This window comes from Anguilla rostrata, chromosome 18, assembly GCF_018555375.3.
Source record: "Anguilla rostrata isolate EN2019 chromosome 18, ASM1855537v3, whole genome shotgun sequence".
NCBI lineage: Eukaryota > Metazoa > Chordata > Actinopteri > Anguilliformes > Anguillidae > Anguilla > Anguilla rostrata.
The window spans coordinates 5,967,114-5,984,933 of NC_057950.1; the positions used below are offsets into that span (position 1 = coordinate 5,967,114).

At 48.0% G+C, this 17,820-nt stretch overlaps 1 protein-coding gene and 1 long non-coding RNA gene across 10 annotated transcripts in view; one reads left to right on the plus strand and one right to left on the minus strand.

Moving 5' to 3' along the window:
• The first annotated feature begins 152 nt into the window (after positions 1–152).
• LOC135244532 (uncharacterized) lies at positions 153–652 on the plus strand. Its single transcript, XR_010326994.1, has 2 exons — positions 153–244; positions 282–652. It is a non-coding gene; the product is annotated as an uncharacterized LOC135244532 (long non-coding RNA).
• Positions 653–2,388: 1,736 nt separating this feature from the next.
• ldb3a (LIM domain binding 3a) overlaps positions 2,389–17,820 on the minus strand; it is a 65,521-nt gene continuing 50,089 nt past the window's right edge. For 4 of the 9 annotated variants that reach the window (XM_064316888.1, XM_064316887.1, XM_064316890.1 and 1 more), the window contains 10 exons: positions 15,525–15,800; positions 12,336–12,512; positions 11,821–11,952; positions 7,415–7,468; positions 6,334–6,452; positions 5,476–5,845; positions 4,991–5,171; positions 4,069–4,189; positions 2,764–2,879; positions 2,389–2,504 (listed from right to left, as the gene is read on the minus strand). In XM_064316888.1, the coding sequence (XP_064172958.1) occupies positions 2,415–2,504; positions 2,764–2,879; positions 4,069–4,189; positions 4,991–5,171; positions 5,476–5,845; positions 6,334–6,452; positions 7,415–7,468; positions 11,821–11,952; positions 12,336–12,512; positions 15,525–15,800 (1,636 nt within the window). In that variant the 3' untranslated portion in view covers positions 2,389–2,414. The remainder of the gene's footprint in view (positions 2,505–2,763; positions 2,880–4,068; positions 4,190–4,990; positions 5,172–5,475; positions 5,846–6,333; positions 6,453–7,414; positions 7,469–11,820; positions 11,953–12,335; positions 12,513–15,524; positions 15,801–17,820) is intronic. The other 5 variants (XM_064316892.1, XM_064316893.1, XM_064316894.1 and 2 more) reach the window with 5 other exon arrangements.

Here is a 17,820-nt window from a genome sequence, read left to right on the forward strand (position 1 = left end):
CTAAATGATAAACCTGCTTAATCCACCACAAAAGATTAACTGCTATTTTGATATATAGAATGTAATCACAGTCGCAACTTGTAATTTTTTACATAAGGGGTCAAAAATCCAATGTGAACACAATCTGTGTGAATTCTGAATGCAAAATAGATTGTGGAAATTTAATTACACGGTCAGACCTTGGAAGGATTTTTTCCCCCGTAAAGAAATGGGATATGAAAACTAATTCAAGAGTTTTCTATAAGTAACATGCACTTAAAGGGTTTTCCTGTTAAAAAGAGGAGAATGAGCCCTCACAAGCCGTGGGTTGGGACTCCTCTGCCACCTGCTGGTGTTTTACCGCCCCCTAGTGGTGGCATACTAAACAGCTAGATTAAAACGTGTGCATGGAGCTGTCCAAATGCATTACTAAAACAATTTAACGTCCCTGCCTGTTCTATCCATTTACATTTCCTTTACAATTCATAAAAATATATGCGTATATTTTAGGGTTTATGATGAAATAGATTATGTTCACTGTACTTCATTCCTCTCTCTTCCAGTTACAGTTTTCCCAAGTATTAATGTACTAATTTCCCTAAACGAACTGTCATGTAATATACTCCAACACACGCGCGCACGCACACACACACACACACACACACACACAGAGTACAAAAATGTATAAAATAACTTCTAAAAGGAAAAAAAAAGATGATACACCAGCTTGCGATTACAACATTTTTCAGTCTGAATACCAGCTAAGCACCACGACCTGCAAGAGAGGGAAAGCACTGCTGATCTTTAGAGGTTTGCTGGACCTGTTTTGGCTGCAAATCAAAACCATTGCAATATCTCTTTACCCAGAAATAGACTGAAATTAACATTGAAAAGATCCTAAGTTAAACAATTTAAGGCATACTGCAATGCATAAAAAGTACTTTCAGGGCAAATCTAAGTCTAACATTTTGAAGGATAAAATGTTTGCCCATGATGGTTTCCTGGCCTGTGGTGGTTGCCTATGATGGATAAACTTTCACTCTTTCTAGTTAAAACAGGATGAAAGGTGTTTGAATTAAGGTTTAAACTACATTTACACCTTAATGAAAGTGTCCCCCTCTTATATCAATATGAACTTTTCATGCAGTGACCTCCCATTCTCCATGACTGACTGCCTCCCTTACACTGACCCCTTGTGTGATTTAAAGAGCTCAGCAATGACATTCACAAAGCAGTGTTGCTGATATGAAGTCACAGAAGTACTGGAAAAATAAAATTAAAATAAAATAAGCAAAAAATAAGCTCCGCTCCAGTGTTAAAATGACTACATATCCAGAGTTTAAGACTCTGAATGGCACATTTGCTTTTCACAAATGCACAAATGCTGAAAATAGTCTTGTTAATATGAAGTTTAGCCTCCGTCTTTGCAATCTCGTGAAAACAGCATGTAAGTCAATATATTAGTCAATTTCTTAATATAATATTTCTGTGTCTTAATATACTATTTCTGAATTAATTACCACTTGAAGTGGGAATTCCATCAAAGCACGATGAACTAAACTGATCATATATACAATCTGTCTGCAGCTTAAATAATCATGTTATTATCTACTTTTATATACTATTTTTGTATAGATATTTTTCAAGTTTGCAGCCACATTTTGAGTTTACCTGACCTGACTAGAATTGCATCTTATCTCTGAGAATTTGCCAGATAAATCAATGTTTTTATGAATTTCCCAGCAAGCTTTGAACCAGGAAATAAATGTCCTTAATGCTGAATTTTCTCACTAAGCCCTTGAATATAATGTAATTACAAGCTGAATTTATCTTGTTTCAAGTGTATAACCTCACCTGGACAGGTGAGAAATGGCAGCCATGCAATGAATGAGCTATGGTGTAACCAAAGTTAAAACAGAATTTGTTTGTTCAGAAGCAAAGTTCCACTAATGAGAAATTTCAAAGGACATGAGTCAACAAACATTTGAATATACCATGGAACACATTCCTAAATATTTTGGTTGTCACTGAGGTTTCGCAGATATATAGCTTGCATTAAATTAAATCTCTCTAGGGTGACAGTAATTACCCAATATTTATGGTATAGTCAGTTCTATCAATATCATAAGTTCTTATGATTATCATTATTATTATTATTATTATTACCAGCATCAATAAATAAGAAGAGTCCCTTGGGCTGTTAAACTTAAGGGCGGTTCTTTGAGTGTTTTCTTGTTCGTCTTCGTTGTTTGTGACCCTGTCATGATCATCGTCGTTGTCATCGCCGTTGTCCTGTGAATTTGGGGTGGTGGGGTTCTGCCTGGCACTGAGGCTCCCCCCCCCCCCGTGAGAGGCTCAAGCAGTGCCTGGGAGGTACAGGAGAGACCCCCCGCCCCCTCCCCCCCCCGACCCCCCCTTCAGTGCCCCCGCAGCATCTATACGTTGATGGCGTGGGCGTGCTTCTTGCACAGGGGCTTGTCCTTCTTGGAGTAGAACGGCTGACCCTCCAGGTTGATGTGGCACACCTGTGCAAGATGGATCACCTGGTCAGAGCACGCCCATCATGACTGCACATGACAGTACTAACAGCTGAACTATGACCTCTACCATTAACTAAACACATACGGATACTCCCGATTCATATTGGCTTAAACCAATGACATTCCTTTAACTCAAGACATAGCCCTGATGATAGAGGAGATACAGTACCTATCTGGCATGCAGTTGGTTATGGCGCAATGGCGGCACTGCCCCCTGGTGCACGGGAGGAAGTACTGTACGTACCGCGCAGACGAAGCAGGTGTCGTGCCAGGTGTGACCGAGGGCCTCGATGAACTTGTCCCCGGCCTCCACTGGGAAGTCGCAGCCGTGGCACTTGGTGCTGAAGAGGGCGACGTAGTCTGAGGAAACACAGAGGGAGACTGAGCAACTGAACGCACGCACACACACACACACACACACACACACACACATACTTCTCAGCCCTTGGTTTGATTGAATTCTTTATTGATCATTAAAATACAGGTGGTCCCTCTAGCCAGAGATGACCCAGATACATAAATCATCAAAAGGATAAAAAACACAATAAAGCCCACAGGCTTATTTCCATTGTGGTCCTTTAAATGTCACCCTTTAACGGACTTTAAACCCTGCCATAAAACAAACGCCCACCAATAATGACTGTAAAACTGGAATTAAGGCAAGAGGGACATTCCCCTTCACTGTGGTGGTGAAGTGGCACAAACATGAATGCCCCCTGACTGTGATACTTCCTGTGGGGGCCGGCCAGATCATAAAAGCACACTCCAAATCTCTCAGTGAGTCAGTGTAGCCAGAAACGGTGTATCACTAAGACTTATGGTCCACCTTCCATTCTCTGTTTAAACCCCTTTAAAAAATAAGTTCCAGTGATGGAACTTTTCATTCGACAATGCACATACAGAACATCTTGGAAGCCATTTTGGACTTTAAAAAAGTGTCTCTGTGTAACAGAGTGACAGGAACACGGGGATTAGGTGTCTTTGTTACACCAGAGTGACAGGAACACAGGGATTAGGTGACTGGAGTGTGTGTGAGAATCTGTGGACTGAGAGGGGCACACAGAGGGGGTGGCTGGTCTGGGACGGGCAGTGTGGGGGGCGGCTGGTTCGGGACGGACAGTGTGGGGGCCAGCTGGTCCTGGGCCAGGCAGTGTGGGGGCCGGCTGGTCTGGGACGGGCAGTGTGGGGGCAGCTGGTTTGGGCCAGGCAGTGTGGAGGCGGGTGGTCTGGGACGGGCAGTGTGGGGGCCGGCTGGTCTGGGATGGGCAGTGTGGGGGTGGGTGGTTTGGGATGGGCAGTGTGGGGGCCAGCTGGTTCGGGACGGACAGTGTGGGGGCCAGCTGGTCCTGGGCCAGGCAGTGTGGGGGCCGGCTGGTCTGGGACGGGCAGCGTGGGGGTGGCTGGTCTGGGACGGGCAGCGTGGGGGTGGCTGGTCTGGGACGGGCAGCGTGGGGGTGGCTGGTCTGGGACGGGCAGCGTGGGGGTAGCTGGTTCGGGCCAGGCAGTGTGGGGCCGGCTGGTCCGGGACGGGCAGCGTGGGGGCGGGTACCTTTTTCGCAGTAGGGCTCTCCGTCCTCCATGTGGAACAGGCTGTTCCCGAAAGGCTTGCCGCAGGCGGCGCACACGAAGCAGGTGGTGTGCCACGTCTGCCGCAGGGCGTGCATCACTTCCTGTGGACCGCGGGGGGGAAAAAGCACTGCGTCACGGCCTGTCACCCGTTAGCCTAGCGGAGACCGTCACGCACGGCTAACGATAGCTACGCAGCTCGGGTTTATTCAGCCTGAGGTAAGGTGTGATAAGGGAGACCGTGGTAGTCTCAAACTGAGAGAAAAACTAATGAGGAAATTTACATCAGCTACATCAGTACACGTGTGTGTGTGTGTGTGTGTGTGTGTGCGTGTGTGTGTGTGTGTGTGTGTGTATGTGCGTGTGTGTGTGTATATCTGTGTGTGTCTGTGTATGTGTGTGTGTATGTGCGTGTGTGTGCGTGTGTGTGTGTATGCGTGCATGCATGCGCGTGTGTGTGCACGTGTGTGTGTGTGTGTATGTGCGTGTGTCTGTGTATGTGTGTGTGTTGTGCGTGTGTGTGGTGTGTGTGTGTATGCGTGCATGCATGCGCGTGTGTGTGCACGTGTGTGTGTGTGTATGTGCGTGTGTGTGTGTGTGTGTGTGTGTGTGTGTGTGTGTATGTGTGTGTGTGTGTGTATGTGTGTGTGTCTGTGTATGTGTGTGTGTATGTGCGTGTGTGCGTGTGTGTGTGTGTGTGTGTGTGCGTGTGTATGTGTGTGTGTGTGTATATGTGTGTGTGTCTGTGTATGTGCGTGTATGTGCGTGTGTGCGTGTGTGCGTGTGTGTATGTGTGTGTATGTGCGTGTATGCGTGTGTGTATGTGTGTGTCTGTGTGTGTGTGTATGTGTGTGTGTATGTGCGTGTATGTGCGTGTATGCGCACACGCATCCTGCCCAGCTCACCCCCATGATCTTGGTGCTGCAGCGGGAGCAGGTCGGGGCGAAGAACTCCCCGTAGCAGGTCTCGCAGTACACGGCACTCTGCTCCTCCACGAAGCTGACGTCCGCCAGCGAGGTGTGGCAGTAGTTGCAGTTAAACTCCTCGGGGTGCCAGGACCGCCCCAGGGCCACCAGGAAGGGTCCCCTGTGGGTGGGGAGAGCACCAGGACACTGACACCCTCTCCAAAATTCACTTCAAGAAGACACCTGACCCTTGTAAGTGGAATAACCAAGGAGCAGACTTGCTGTATAACAGCAATGCTTAGCTTTAATCATATACTGTATGAGTGAATTAATGTGATTTATTCTATGGCTTCAGGCATACACATTTACACAGTGTTAAACATATTTCTGCTTGACATTTTATAAGACAACACGTGGGGTGTAGAGAGCAGCAGACTCCAGCGTAGGTGCACTTCTAACCACCCACACACAGAGGGCGCTGTTACCTGACGACATTGTTGCAGGCACCACAGAGCGGTGTCCGGCTGCTGGCAGCGAAGCGCTCGGCCCTCTGGGCAACGCCGCGCGCTACAGGGGGCAGTTGGATGGGGGCGGGGTTGTAGGCCGGGGCTGGGTTGTAAGCAGGGGATGGGGCATGTGGAGCCTGGGAAGGGTTGGGTATGTAGGCCGGAGGGGGCGGGGCAGCCTGGGGCAGGGGCTGGATTTTTTTTGTGGTGGTAGTGGTGGTCTTGCTAGGGTCGAACTTCTGGGCGAAGCTGCCATCGGTGATCCAGGGAGGCCTGTTGGCGTCCCCGCCAACGACCGGAGCTGGAGCGGGGGCATGGACTGGAGCCCGGGCCGGGGGTGGAGCTGGAGCTGGAATCCACAAAAGGTGCAGTTAACACCACCCGAAGGTCAACATCACCGGAAAGTTAACACCACCCGAAGGTCAACCCCACCCGAAGGTCAACATCACCCCAAGGTCACCCCCATCCCAAAAGTCAACACTACCCCAAAGTCAACACCATCTGAAAGTCAACACCACCCCAAGGTCAACACCACCCGAAGGGCAACACCACCCCAAAGTCAACACCAGTAAACAGTTCACTCTTCCATGTAAAAATATTAACCAAGTTAAAGCTATCAGTGCTTTCAGAATCAATCTGTTTCAAAGTAGATTACTACCTATCCCTCAATTTGAATTATAAATAAACGTGTTTTTATGAGCATCAGAGGACACGCACAATGTCAGTGTCCCTTAGAAAGCAATTTTATCAATGCCTGGCGTGTCCAAGTGTGCCGCAAAGCAAATAAAATAACTGAATGTAAATTATGTGCTGTACGGCGCCATCTAGTGTTCCTACCTGGAGCAGCAGGGTAGGCGGCGGGCTTGATGGTAGCCGTGGTGACCACCTTGGCTGGGGGCGGGCCCACGGGGATCTGGATGGAGCTGTGCTGCACGGGCGGGGCCTGGGGGTGTGGCCTAGAGGAGACAGACAGGAAACTGAGTCACATCGCCGTCACACCGCAGGCTGAGAACATGCTATCCCTCACAGAGAGCATTCTCTTAAAAAGGAAACGTACATTAGGTGTACATTCCCCAGGCAAACGCCAAGGTGTAAGCTTTAACAGACTGATTTAATTCACATTTAAGACACATTTAAGATTATGCCCATCATTAAAAAAACTACAGTGCTTTATAGTGGAACTTAAAAAAAAATACATTTAGGACAGATCTTTAGAAAGATTTTGGGCAAACTTTACTGGTACAGAACTACAATAAACATGAGGGGGACACACGGAATGACAGGTATCCATGGAGACAGACTGCATGGAGACAGATTTCCATGGCGACAGATTTCCATGGTGGGGGGGGGCGGACACAGAACAGTGAGTGACAGCTCAAACCTGGGGCCGATAACCTCCGGGCCGCCTCCTCCCTGGCGTGTTTTTACCTGGACTCCTCCCCCTTCCCAGACACGTTTGCGCAAAAAGGTTAGTGGGAGGGACCAGGGTTTTTTTTGGGGGGGGGGGTTGGTTGGGAGGGTGTTTAATATGAGCAAAAACCCACAGGGAGAAACAGCCTGGTATCGAAACACAGTGTTAGAACAGAGAGCCTGAACCACTGCCTGCTTCAAACAAGGGATTTAATAATTATTATTATTTTTTTAAAACAGGATTAAAAAAAGAAGAAATAAATAAATATCTACATGTACATACAAAAGATACAGGAGAAGGGGGGGTTAAAATTCAGTAGGTTAGACGGAGAGAGTCAAAGCGGGATTATCATCCTTAGATCACACAACTGAGCTAGAACAAAGGAGAGAGAGAGAGAGAGATGGGTTATTTCCAGTGTGAAGGGGTTACGCTATGCTGGGGGGCAGGGGGGGGGGGGTACCCGGACGTTTCGGGGTGCGGGAGCTGTAAGGCAGTCCACGTCTGTACCTGGAAGTAGCGGACATATGCTGGGCGCTGTAACTGGAGGTCTGCATGTTGTAGCTAAAACGTAAGAGAGAGAAAGGGGGTTTTTTTGCGGTTAATTGTGAGGTCTGGGCTCACCCCTTCCGGGCGACACACACACGTACACACAACAGACGCAGCAGACAGAAAAACCATACACAGTCTTCCGTGCAGCGTGATTGGATCATTCAGGACTCAAAAACAATTCAAAAATGTTTTTGAACTTTCACCTAAGAATGAACGCCCTCTGTAAATCTGAAATCTGAGTCTGTCGTTCGTGTCGTTCGATATGAGTCGCCGTCTGCTGCTTCTGCTAATGGCTCTGCTACGACTCTCTGGTACTTCAGCTGCAGTGCCTCAGTGGTGCTACTGGCAAAATGAGCGAAAACCGCACATGCTCAACGGATCAAAGTAACCCTGACAGAGCGGCCCCTGTGTGTGTGACCCTGACAGAGCGGCCCCTGTGTGTGTGACCCTGACAGAGCGGCCCCTGTGTGTGTGACCCTGACAGAGCGGCCCCTGTGTGTGTGACCCTGACAGAGCGGCCCCTGTGTGTGTGACCCTGACAGAGCGGCCCCTGTGTGTGTGACCCTGACAGAGTGGCCCTGTGTGTGTGACCCTGACAGAGCGGCCCCTGTGTGTGTGACCCTGACAGAGCGGCCCCTGTGTGTGTGACCCTGACAGAGCGGCCCCTGTGTGTGTGACCCTGACAGAGCGGCCCCTGTGTGTGTGACCCTGACAGAGCGGCCCCTGTGTGTGTGACCCTGACAGAGCGGCCCCTGTGTGTGTGAGAGCCTTACTCAAAGACCCTGCGTGATTCCTACAGGTGGGGGGGTGTTTGTTGGGGGGGGGGGGAGGGTATGGCACAACTGCTACTGCTGCTGGATGCGCAGTCCAGACAGTTGCGCAGTTTGAGCGGCTGCAGGCTGCGTTATAGGTCCTGTATATGGCTTTTCTGCTGTGTGTGTGGGGGGGGGGGGGGTTGATTGATGTGATGAGATAGGGAACACACGTTGCTCTCTAATGTGCTCTTTGCTACAAGGTCTGTGTGTTTCACTCCCTCTGTGACCCCCGCCCCCCCCCCCCCACCCCATACCCCCTGTAACTCAGGTGCAGAAATTAGTAGAGGGGGGGGTAGTGCTTAGAGGCCCACGGGGAGCCCTACTAGGGCTGCTTCCGTTCCCATCCCAAAAGGGGGACCGGACACACAGTAGCGCTGGGAGCCGTAAAGACGGGCTCGTGGGGCAGAGGTGCAGGTATGCTGACAGGTCTTAGCAGCCCTCCTAACTCACTGGAAATGGGACCCCTGGAGCCAATCCCAGGCCAGCTCACTGGAGCAAGGCTTTATAAATGAGCCCACAGGCTAATCTATCGGCTGGCTAGCAGGGCTGGCGTGGAATGCTATAGCTTGAGACGCTAGATCACATCAAAGTGGAATAATGAATAAATATGCATGCCATGGTATATTATGGCATGTATATCCACTCACACACACACACGCACGCACGCACACACACGCGCACACACGTCCCACATATACTGTATTTATGCATTATAAGAATGTATGTGTGTGGGAACATCTGACATACATATGACTTCATTAAAAAACAACAACAACAACAAATACAGGAATTTTGACCTTCACATGCAACCGGTGCATCCTAATAGGCCAACCACAGACCCCAGTGGTGGAGTCAGCCTCACATTAAAACCCAGCCTGGGTCATTAGACTGGACAGCCGAGAGTCTACTTCTCCAGACATCACACTCACATGCAGTCAGTATGAATGCACTTCAAACAAGCTTTGTTAGTCGGCATGGAGACTGCTATGATAAGCTGCTGGACCACGGACTCACAAAACATAAAATGTAAAGAAAAAAAACAATAAAAAAAACAACAAAAACAAAACAGTGGACTGACAGGAGATTCATTTGATTGATTAAACGGAAGCAGGGAAATGTTTTTACAAAACCAAAATCAGTATGTTGTGATTGTTGATGAGAGGGAAACATTTTGTATGTTGTAGAGAACATATAATTCTCAGTGCCACTACTCTGTCCAAACCTTTTGTGGAGACGCATTGGTGAATGACACATTGATGTTTTTTTTAAATGGCGTTAGTTCATGAGGACTACTGAGATTGAACATTTCATTCAACACAGACTGGTGATGAAAAATAAATATTATTAATGCCATAAATAAAATCTGTCTAATAAAAACCAGTAAATAGGGTTCACATCAATGTGAAAGCAAGATAACGTAAGCAAAACACTGACAGCCGTAAAAATGATCAGATTATGTTCGCTGACAATCCTTTTCATGTAAAACTCTCACTCAAGTATCCTCGAAGGCCTTTAATTATTGCCTTCCTGTGACATTTGTGGGCACAACAGTCCTTATATCAAGGAGTAGAGGAGGCAACAGAAGACAAAAAACGCGGACAGAAAATCAACCAATCAAATGTGAAGAGTCACGAAAATGCATCGCAGCATCACGGGCTGGATGACTTGATCCATTTTCCACAGAACAGGACGAGCACTCAGAGCATTGCCCCTTACAAAGCACAGCAGTGCTGCTGCACCTTGTAAACTGAGTCAACCACTGTCCTACACAAGGACAGATGGCACTGCCCGCGCCCCCCAAACACAAACACACACACACACACACACACATACACACTAACAGACAAACACACACACACACACGCACACCCCCGTCGATATTAATCACTCCTGTCTGTGGTCATGCATTCTGCAGTGACGTGCAGAGGGGTGGAGGTGAGCATGGGATAGAGGAGCACTGTGACACCCCCCCCCCCCCACAAACCCCCCTTCCTGGCACAAGCAGACACCGCCGCTCTCACAAGACGGAGGGACGCGTAAGGGGTCGTATATGCCACCGCCGAAACTGCAGTCCACCGCATAGCCCGCCCCTTTCCCTAGAAAAGACAAGTTGCCATGGCGATGTCGACACCCCGGGCACCGCGCGGGTGGTGAGGTTTCCGTGTGCCACAGCAAGCCCAGTCCAAGTGAATCAACAACACCGGGCCACCTAACGTGGAGTTAGCTGCTCTGTCAAACGGACAAAAATTGATGGTGGAAGATGGTGGACTAGTTATGGGCTTATTAATACTGTGAGAAGAGTGGCAGTAGGTGAAAGATGTTTAGTAGGAACAAACTCTCCAGCTTAGACACAGTAACACCATAGCTCGTTGTGAGAGCCTTCAGCTCAGTACAACACCCTTCTTACTCTCAGAAGTGAGCCTGTCCCAATAACAGTCATCCTGGATTCCTGCTCCGTACCTTAGAGCCAATCAGAAACACTCAAGGCACACCAACATATACTGCCCAACCCACAGCAAAGCTCCTTTAAAAAAAAAAAAGCACCAGGGTTCTGCTTGTCTTGGCTTATAAGTTATAAGTTAAAAACAACCCATGGTGTCTCATGTCAACAGATCCCTCCTTCACTGTCAAGCCCCAAGTCCTGCAGGTCCAAGACATCTGAAAGGTTTTGAGGGTTCCTTTCAAGTCAGCACACGATCACAGGATACTCTGAACGTCTGATTCATTGATTTTAAATAATAAGTTTCCAGGCTATATGCGCACCAATGCTGGACAGAGATCACCGGCTGGCTCGTGGGCTTCTTTCTCCTGTGGTCCCCTGGTCCTGGAGATCCACAGTACTGAGGGCCTAAGGGCCTAAAACTATGGGTGATTTAAACCCCCAATTACAGCCAATTAAACCCTGAGCTGGTATGGTAATGGAGAACTGGTCGGCCTCCATTGGAAACCACTGTACTGCACCACAGTTCGTAGAGCACATGTACTTTCCCCAGTTCACATGGCACGTGATTGGCCCTCACACCCCACGCCCCCCTCCAGCATGGCCTGCCCAGCCCCTCCACTATCCCAGCTCCCCCCAGTGCCTCTGCACACCACTGTGTCTGTTCACACTGTCTGTTCTGTGTACACTGTCACACGTTTCATTACACTGTCCGTTATACTGTCTGTAACACTGTCCATTACACTGTCTGTCACACCGTCCGTTACACTGTCTGTAACCCTGTCCATTACACTGTCCATCACGTTGTCCGTTACATTGTCTGTTACACTGTCCTTATACTGTCGTACACTGTCATTACACTGTCTGTCACACCGTTCGTTACACTGTCTGTAACCCTGTTACACTGTTCGTTACATTGTCTGTTACACAGTCTGTTACACTGTCCGTCACATTGTCTGTTACACAGTCTGTTATACAGTCCGTCACGGTGTTCGTTAAACTGTCCATCGTGGTTTTCGTTACACTGTCCATCACATCATGATGTCAGTAACACTCTCTGTCACACTGTCACGTCTGTCACGGTGTTGGTCTGTCCAGACATGCTGTACCTCAGGTGCCTGGGCTTCCCCTTGGGCAGGGGGGGCACTCGTTTGGGTAGATTTCTGGTGCGGAAGACGGGAGTGATTGGCAGGGCCTCCAGTGCAGAGGTAGGGGGCGGCCCTGGCTTACTGACATTGTTTCTTTTAACGAGAGTCAACAAGAGAGTCGTGAGACATGGTTTCAGGCTCCTCCTCCTCCTCCTTCCCAGTTCTAGCCCACCCCTTTTAAAAATGGCCCCTCCCCCCAGATCCATTGACTTTGCCCCACCCCCTTTCTGGTTGGTTCTTAGCAGGTGATGACCAGGCTACATTTTTCCATAGAAACATTTCACATCATATTCACTCACATCCACACAAGCTGGCCCCTCCCTTCCACACACACCCATCGCCCGTCCCCAGACCCTGCTTAGCCACGGGCCCTACTGACCCCCCAGATCAGGTCTCTAGACCACTTTAGGGCGTGGCCAGAGCTGTCTCCTGACCAATCAAGGGAAGGGGTGAGAGACTGAGAGTGACAGCTGTACCTAGACTGGGCACTGAGCGCTGTGGAGATTGTGGAGGCGGCGAATGACAGGTGACGGGGTCCCGCAGGGGCCGCGGGGGCCACGGGGGACACAGGGGCCACAGGGGCCACAGGGGCCACAGGAGCCACGGGGGCCGCGGGGGCCACCGGGGCCTCCGACTTTGGGGGCGCCGGTGTGCTGCGAATGACAGAGCAGAGTTAGGTCATCTTTGGGGGAGGAGCTGGGGGTGGAGCCTGGGGACTACAACAGGGAGCCATTTCCTCAGCCATAATCACATACACATACGCGCAAACGCACACACACACACACACACACACACATGCACTCACACACACACACACACACACACACACACATACACATATACGTGCACGCACACACACATGCACACGCACACACACGCACACACACACACACATACAGGCACAGTTCAGAGAGGACCTCGTAGTGGCCTGAAACAGTATCTTCCTCATAAGAACTGTGAAGCAGGTTTTTTTTTTCTCACGGTGCAACCTTACATCAACCTACTAACAATTCTCCCTCACTGTAACATGACCAGAACCCTCTCATTTTCCACTTTCCCCTTTAGTCTACACAGTGCGTTCTGTATCCCATCCACAGCCATGTAACTGGATCATAAGAACCATGTTATAACAAGGGGAAGACCCTTAACACAGCATATAGGTTGCTACCCTTTATAAGTCCAAGCATTGACTGATCAGTGATGGGTTTTGTGAGGCAAATAGCCCTCTGTAGGGTCTGCACAGGTAGCAGCGGAGTGTGAATATGCAGTACTCCCCCAGCCCCCCCCCCAGGCCAGCATGCAGTGTGGGTCATCCTCAGGGTTGCCTGCAAGGAGAGAACAGCTGACACGGCGAATGGCAGACAAACAGGTGAACAGCGGCGACAGAACTGGATGCTGGGACAACTTTTGTAGGCGGAGCTGCAGCAGGCCACTGTGGGTTCATTGGCTGAATGAAAATGACGCATCACGATTGGTGAAAAGGGAGGGAAAAAAAGAGAATGATTGGTTCAGATAAGCTACAAAAAAAACCCCACAGATGATAGACTGGTTATTTACATGATTCTCATGGTGCTTCACTTCCGCTTGAGCAGGAGATCAGCGGTGACACATCTGGAAAGCCTTCGTTTATATTTTCAGTTAGTACAGCTAGTCAGTCAATTCACAAACATTTCTCATCACGTGGGGTAAATTTCCGCACTGCTGCGCAAAAACTGATGGATCTCGCCAAACACTGAACCAAATGCGGAAGACTTAACCACACTGGGAAAACATATAACCCAACTCAAAGAACACGTAGACCAAACTTGACAGAGCAAACCAGCTGTCGGTGCCATCTGACATCTGACACATTAAATGACACAGAGTGAAGACCTGAAGCTCTCGTTCCCGGGTTCGAACCTAAATCCGGGAGGACCACATAAAATGGCGTTCTTTTTCTCTGGGGGGGTCAGCGGCGGCAGTCGACGGCCATGCAGCAGCAGGGTCAAAGTTCAAGCACATCAGGTCAGAGTTTAAAATGGGGGGAAGAAGGACACACGTTATCATGAATGGGAAATGATTAATATGAATTTGGGTTAATGAAACTAGACAATTGAGCAGTTGTGGAAACGCCTAAGGGACACAGTTAGGCTCTCTGTTCTGACACAGGTTCCAGATAATCCAGGGCTCTGAGGTTGGGACGTCCTACGACGGGAAAAGTACTGCCGGGGTCTCCCAGCTTCCCAAAAACCACGTCTTCACAGTTTCCGATCCTTTGGATTCGGAAACTGGTGATGTGTTTTGGTTCTTTTTTTTTTTTTTTTGAAAGCGTCAAATCTGAATACGCCAAAATATATTCTCGATGAATGATTTGCAGTAACTCACCTTTGTGAATTCAGCCCGTTCTCACTGCTAGAGTCTGCCAATATCAGGCCGATGCATAGCCAGCGTATACACGCCCACAAGTGCTTGGTGATGTCATCACTCAACAGGAGCTTGAGCAGATTCGGTGTGATTCCAGAAACTGTGCGGCCAGATTTTATAACTTTTGGAAAAGTGTGTAGTGGTGCCATGGGTTGCAGTGGGTGACAGTAGTTTAAAAACTATCAGGATTTGGGAAAAACCTAAATTTCATATATATACGAAATACATAAATTAACAATATATATTTAAATGTACGTACAATTTGTATATGTAAGCACATGTGTATTAAAAATATATACATACAAGTCATAAATATGCAAAAGCAGCCAATGTTCAATATTTCAATATATTTTCACAATATATTTGAAATGTATGGAAATATATAATGTAAAAATATATGTGTAATGAATACATAAAAATGTAAGTATGTATATTATGTAGTTGTCATATGTTTCCATATATAATTTTTCTGTATGAGTATGGTGATTTAAAGTTAGCAACCATCCAAATATGTGAATCAACTAACAATTTTGACTACAGCAATTTTTATTTAGGGTGATTGATCAGTTTCATTCATAAAATCGTTTAAATTATATACGTTATAAGTAGTCGAAAGCAAGTTTTGTTTTTGTGCAAGATTGATTAAAACCTGTATATTGTGGAAGCTTTTTAGGTAGTGGACTACACAGCCAAACCCAGTCAATGATAATATGCTGGGATGACGTCACACACAAGGTGTTTGTGGGCAGGTATACATCAGGTATGCACCGCCTAATCAAAATGAAGGCTGTATTAACCTTCAAACTGCTTTTAAAATAGGGACAAGAATTTAAAAATGCCAATTCCCAAAACAACACAGCAGACACTGACAAACCTCACATGGCAAACGGTACGAACGATGTCACACCAAACTAACACAAAAATGCCGAATGGGAAGATATACACACTCCAAAGAAAACAAAGACACATACTGTATATCAGGGATGGCCCACCCAGGTCCTGGAGAGCTGCAGCGTTTGTGTTTCTACTCTGCACTTAATTGATCAATTAAAGCAGGTTAAACTCACCTCACCTGGTTTCTTTGGTCTAAGTGGTTGCTGTATTTAAGATGAAGACAAAAACCAGTCCTGGACCCCAGGACCAGGGGAGGCCATCCCATAGACATATATATATAAATACATATATATATACATACACAGTGTGACTCCTGGGTGATTGACAGGATCCAAAACCGGCCCTAAACCAATCCACACAGCCATTACCTCTCCGGGGCGGGGGCTACGGGAGCAGGCTCCGGGGAAGAAGCCAGGGCAGCGGGAGGAGACGGTGGCGCCTGATTGGCTAGGGTCTGCGGCTCGGGGGCGTGTTCATTGGCTGAAGCAGCATCAGCATCAGCACCATGAGCACCATCAGCAGCACCAGCAGCATCGTCAGTGGCATCAGCAGCAACAGCGGCATCAGCAGCAACAGCATCAGCAGTAACAGGCAGAGCAGTGGGTGTGGGGCTTGTGGAGACTGGAGCATGCTCAGTAGGGGTACTAGATAAGAGGGTTAGGTTGCAATGAAAAGAACAGGTCAGAATATATACAGATCCAACAGGCACAGAAAAGTGTGTGTGTCTGTACGTACATACATACTGTATATATATATGTGTGTGTGTGTGTGTGTATATATATTTAACTATATATGTATGTATATATATACACATACAAACATATATAGTTAAAAGTTCTCTGAGGAGCTAGGGCAAGACATTTCATTCATTTACATGCAAAAAAACAAAAACAAACAGACAGCAGTGCTTTGATATCAGGCAACCCAATGCAAGGATATTCATAGAAACACAAAGATCCTAATTCCTCGATGAAGTTCTTTCACAACTACAGGGCAGGTTTGAGGGCGTGGCACATGTGGACGATTAAAAATTCTCGGACAGCACTTATGTTGAGGGGAGCGAGGCGGAGAGAGAAAATCCAACACATTACTGGCACAGCCTCAGTCTAACAGAAAAGTTTGCAGGCCAATCGATTACACAAGTTACAGGAGAGGACTGGCAGTCCCTGTCACGTTCTATTTTCCTGTTAATTGGAAACTGCTGGTCTTTGGCTACCGAGGAATCGATTTCGCACTGAGGGTCTATTTAACTGGTGGTGTCTCGGCAGGAAGAAGCTTTAACCAATCATGTCCTTAGGCTGGAGGATGCAGAGGAACAAGCAGAGGGAGGGGGGAACTCACACAGTGAGGCATTGACTATGAGAAATGTGAAAGATCCCATCTGCTTATACTTCATCTGCTAGCCCCTGCGCACTGATTGATAAAATAGCGGGTGTGATAAAGGGAGCAGGTGCGGACCAAGCCTCGGTTGGGTTTTTTTTTCTGGTTCCTGTCAGAGGAAAGGGTTAAACACAGCATATACCAAGAACCAACAGACCACAACGTCAGGCCCTGTGTGTTCCAAAAAGAGCAGAACAAAACAGTCACCGTGAGCCAGATTGATAAATAATTCATCGCAATAGTTCTCCTCCATCGTTTGGGGGTTTACATCAAGGCTGAGGGTTGAATTGGAGTTTGGTTCTTGGAGATGGCGGCTTTTTGCCCGACTCAAATCTTTCGGTTTCTTCTTTTGGTATTGGAATGCGGAGGACCGTCGGAGGAGACCAAGTCGAGAGGAAGGGGGGGGGGGGGGGGCAGGCACCTAGCAGCAGCAGGCCTAGTGACTGTCTGTCCCTCCCAAAACACCAGGACCTCCACTCCTGTCTGATCAAACATTTTGGAATAAACCATATTTCCAAAATGTGTGGGGGAGGGGGACTTTTAAGCAGTTCTTAGTTCTTAATTGTTTCAAAACAGCAACAGCTCAAACAGGTGCAGCTGAATTTGGAACCGCCTCCCCCACCACATGGGGCGAGAGTGGTCAGGGCCTGAAATGCCACTGTAGCAAAAAGGGACAGTAACAGCCAAGGAATGGAGGTCTCTGGTTTCTGTGTCAAACCCATGAAGTTAGCGTGTTTAGGTGGTGGTTTTGGAACGCACACGTAGTGGTTTGGGCACGCACACGTGGTGGTTTTGCACGCACACATGGTGGTTTGGCACGCACACATGGTGGTTTGGGCAAGCACACGTGGTGATTTGGCAGGGGAGAGGAGGCACCTTGAGTAGGACTGACAGTGGACAGGGAGAAGGCCAATTCAGAGACTGGGTACCCAAAAAAACCCCCAAAAAAACAGGACAAAACACAGCCTCCCAAGCACACACAACACCACTTAATCAATCTTTCAGTCAATCTTAGCTTCTGCTGATTCTGCTGATCCTGTATTCAACAGGAGATATTTTATGCTCCTTTGTTTATGAGCTACAAGAAAATGGTAACTACATGTAGCTATCACAGGCTCCACCTTGTGGCTTGTGCCTAGCGCGTACTGCTAAACCAGTGGTGAGTAAACCAGTCAAGCAAGTGGGCAGCTCTATTAGTGCCAATATAACTCAATGGGCTACAAGCACTTGAACAGGCAGGTGGAATACACTGGTTTATGTAAAATACCAAATACAATTTCAAAA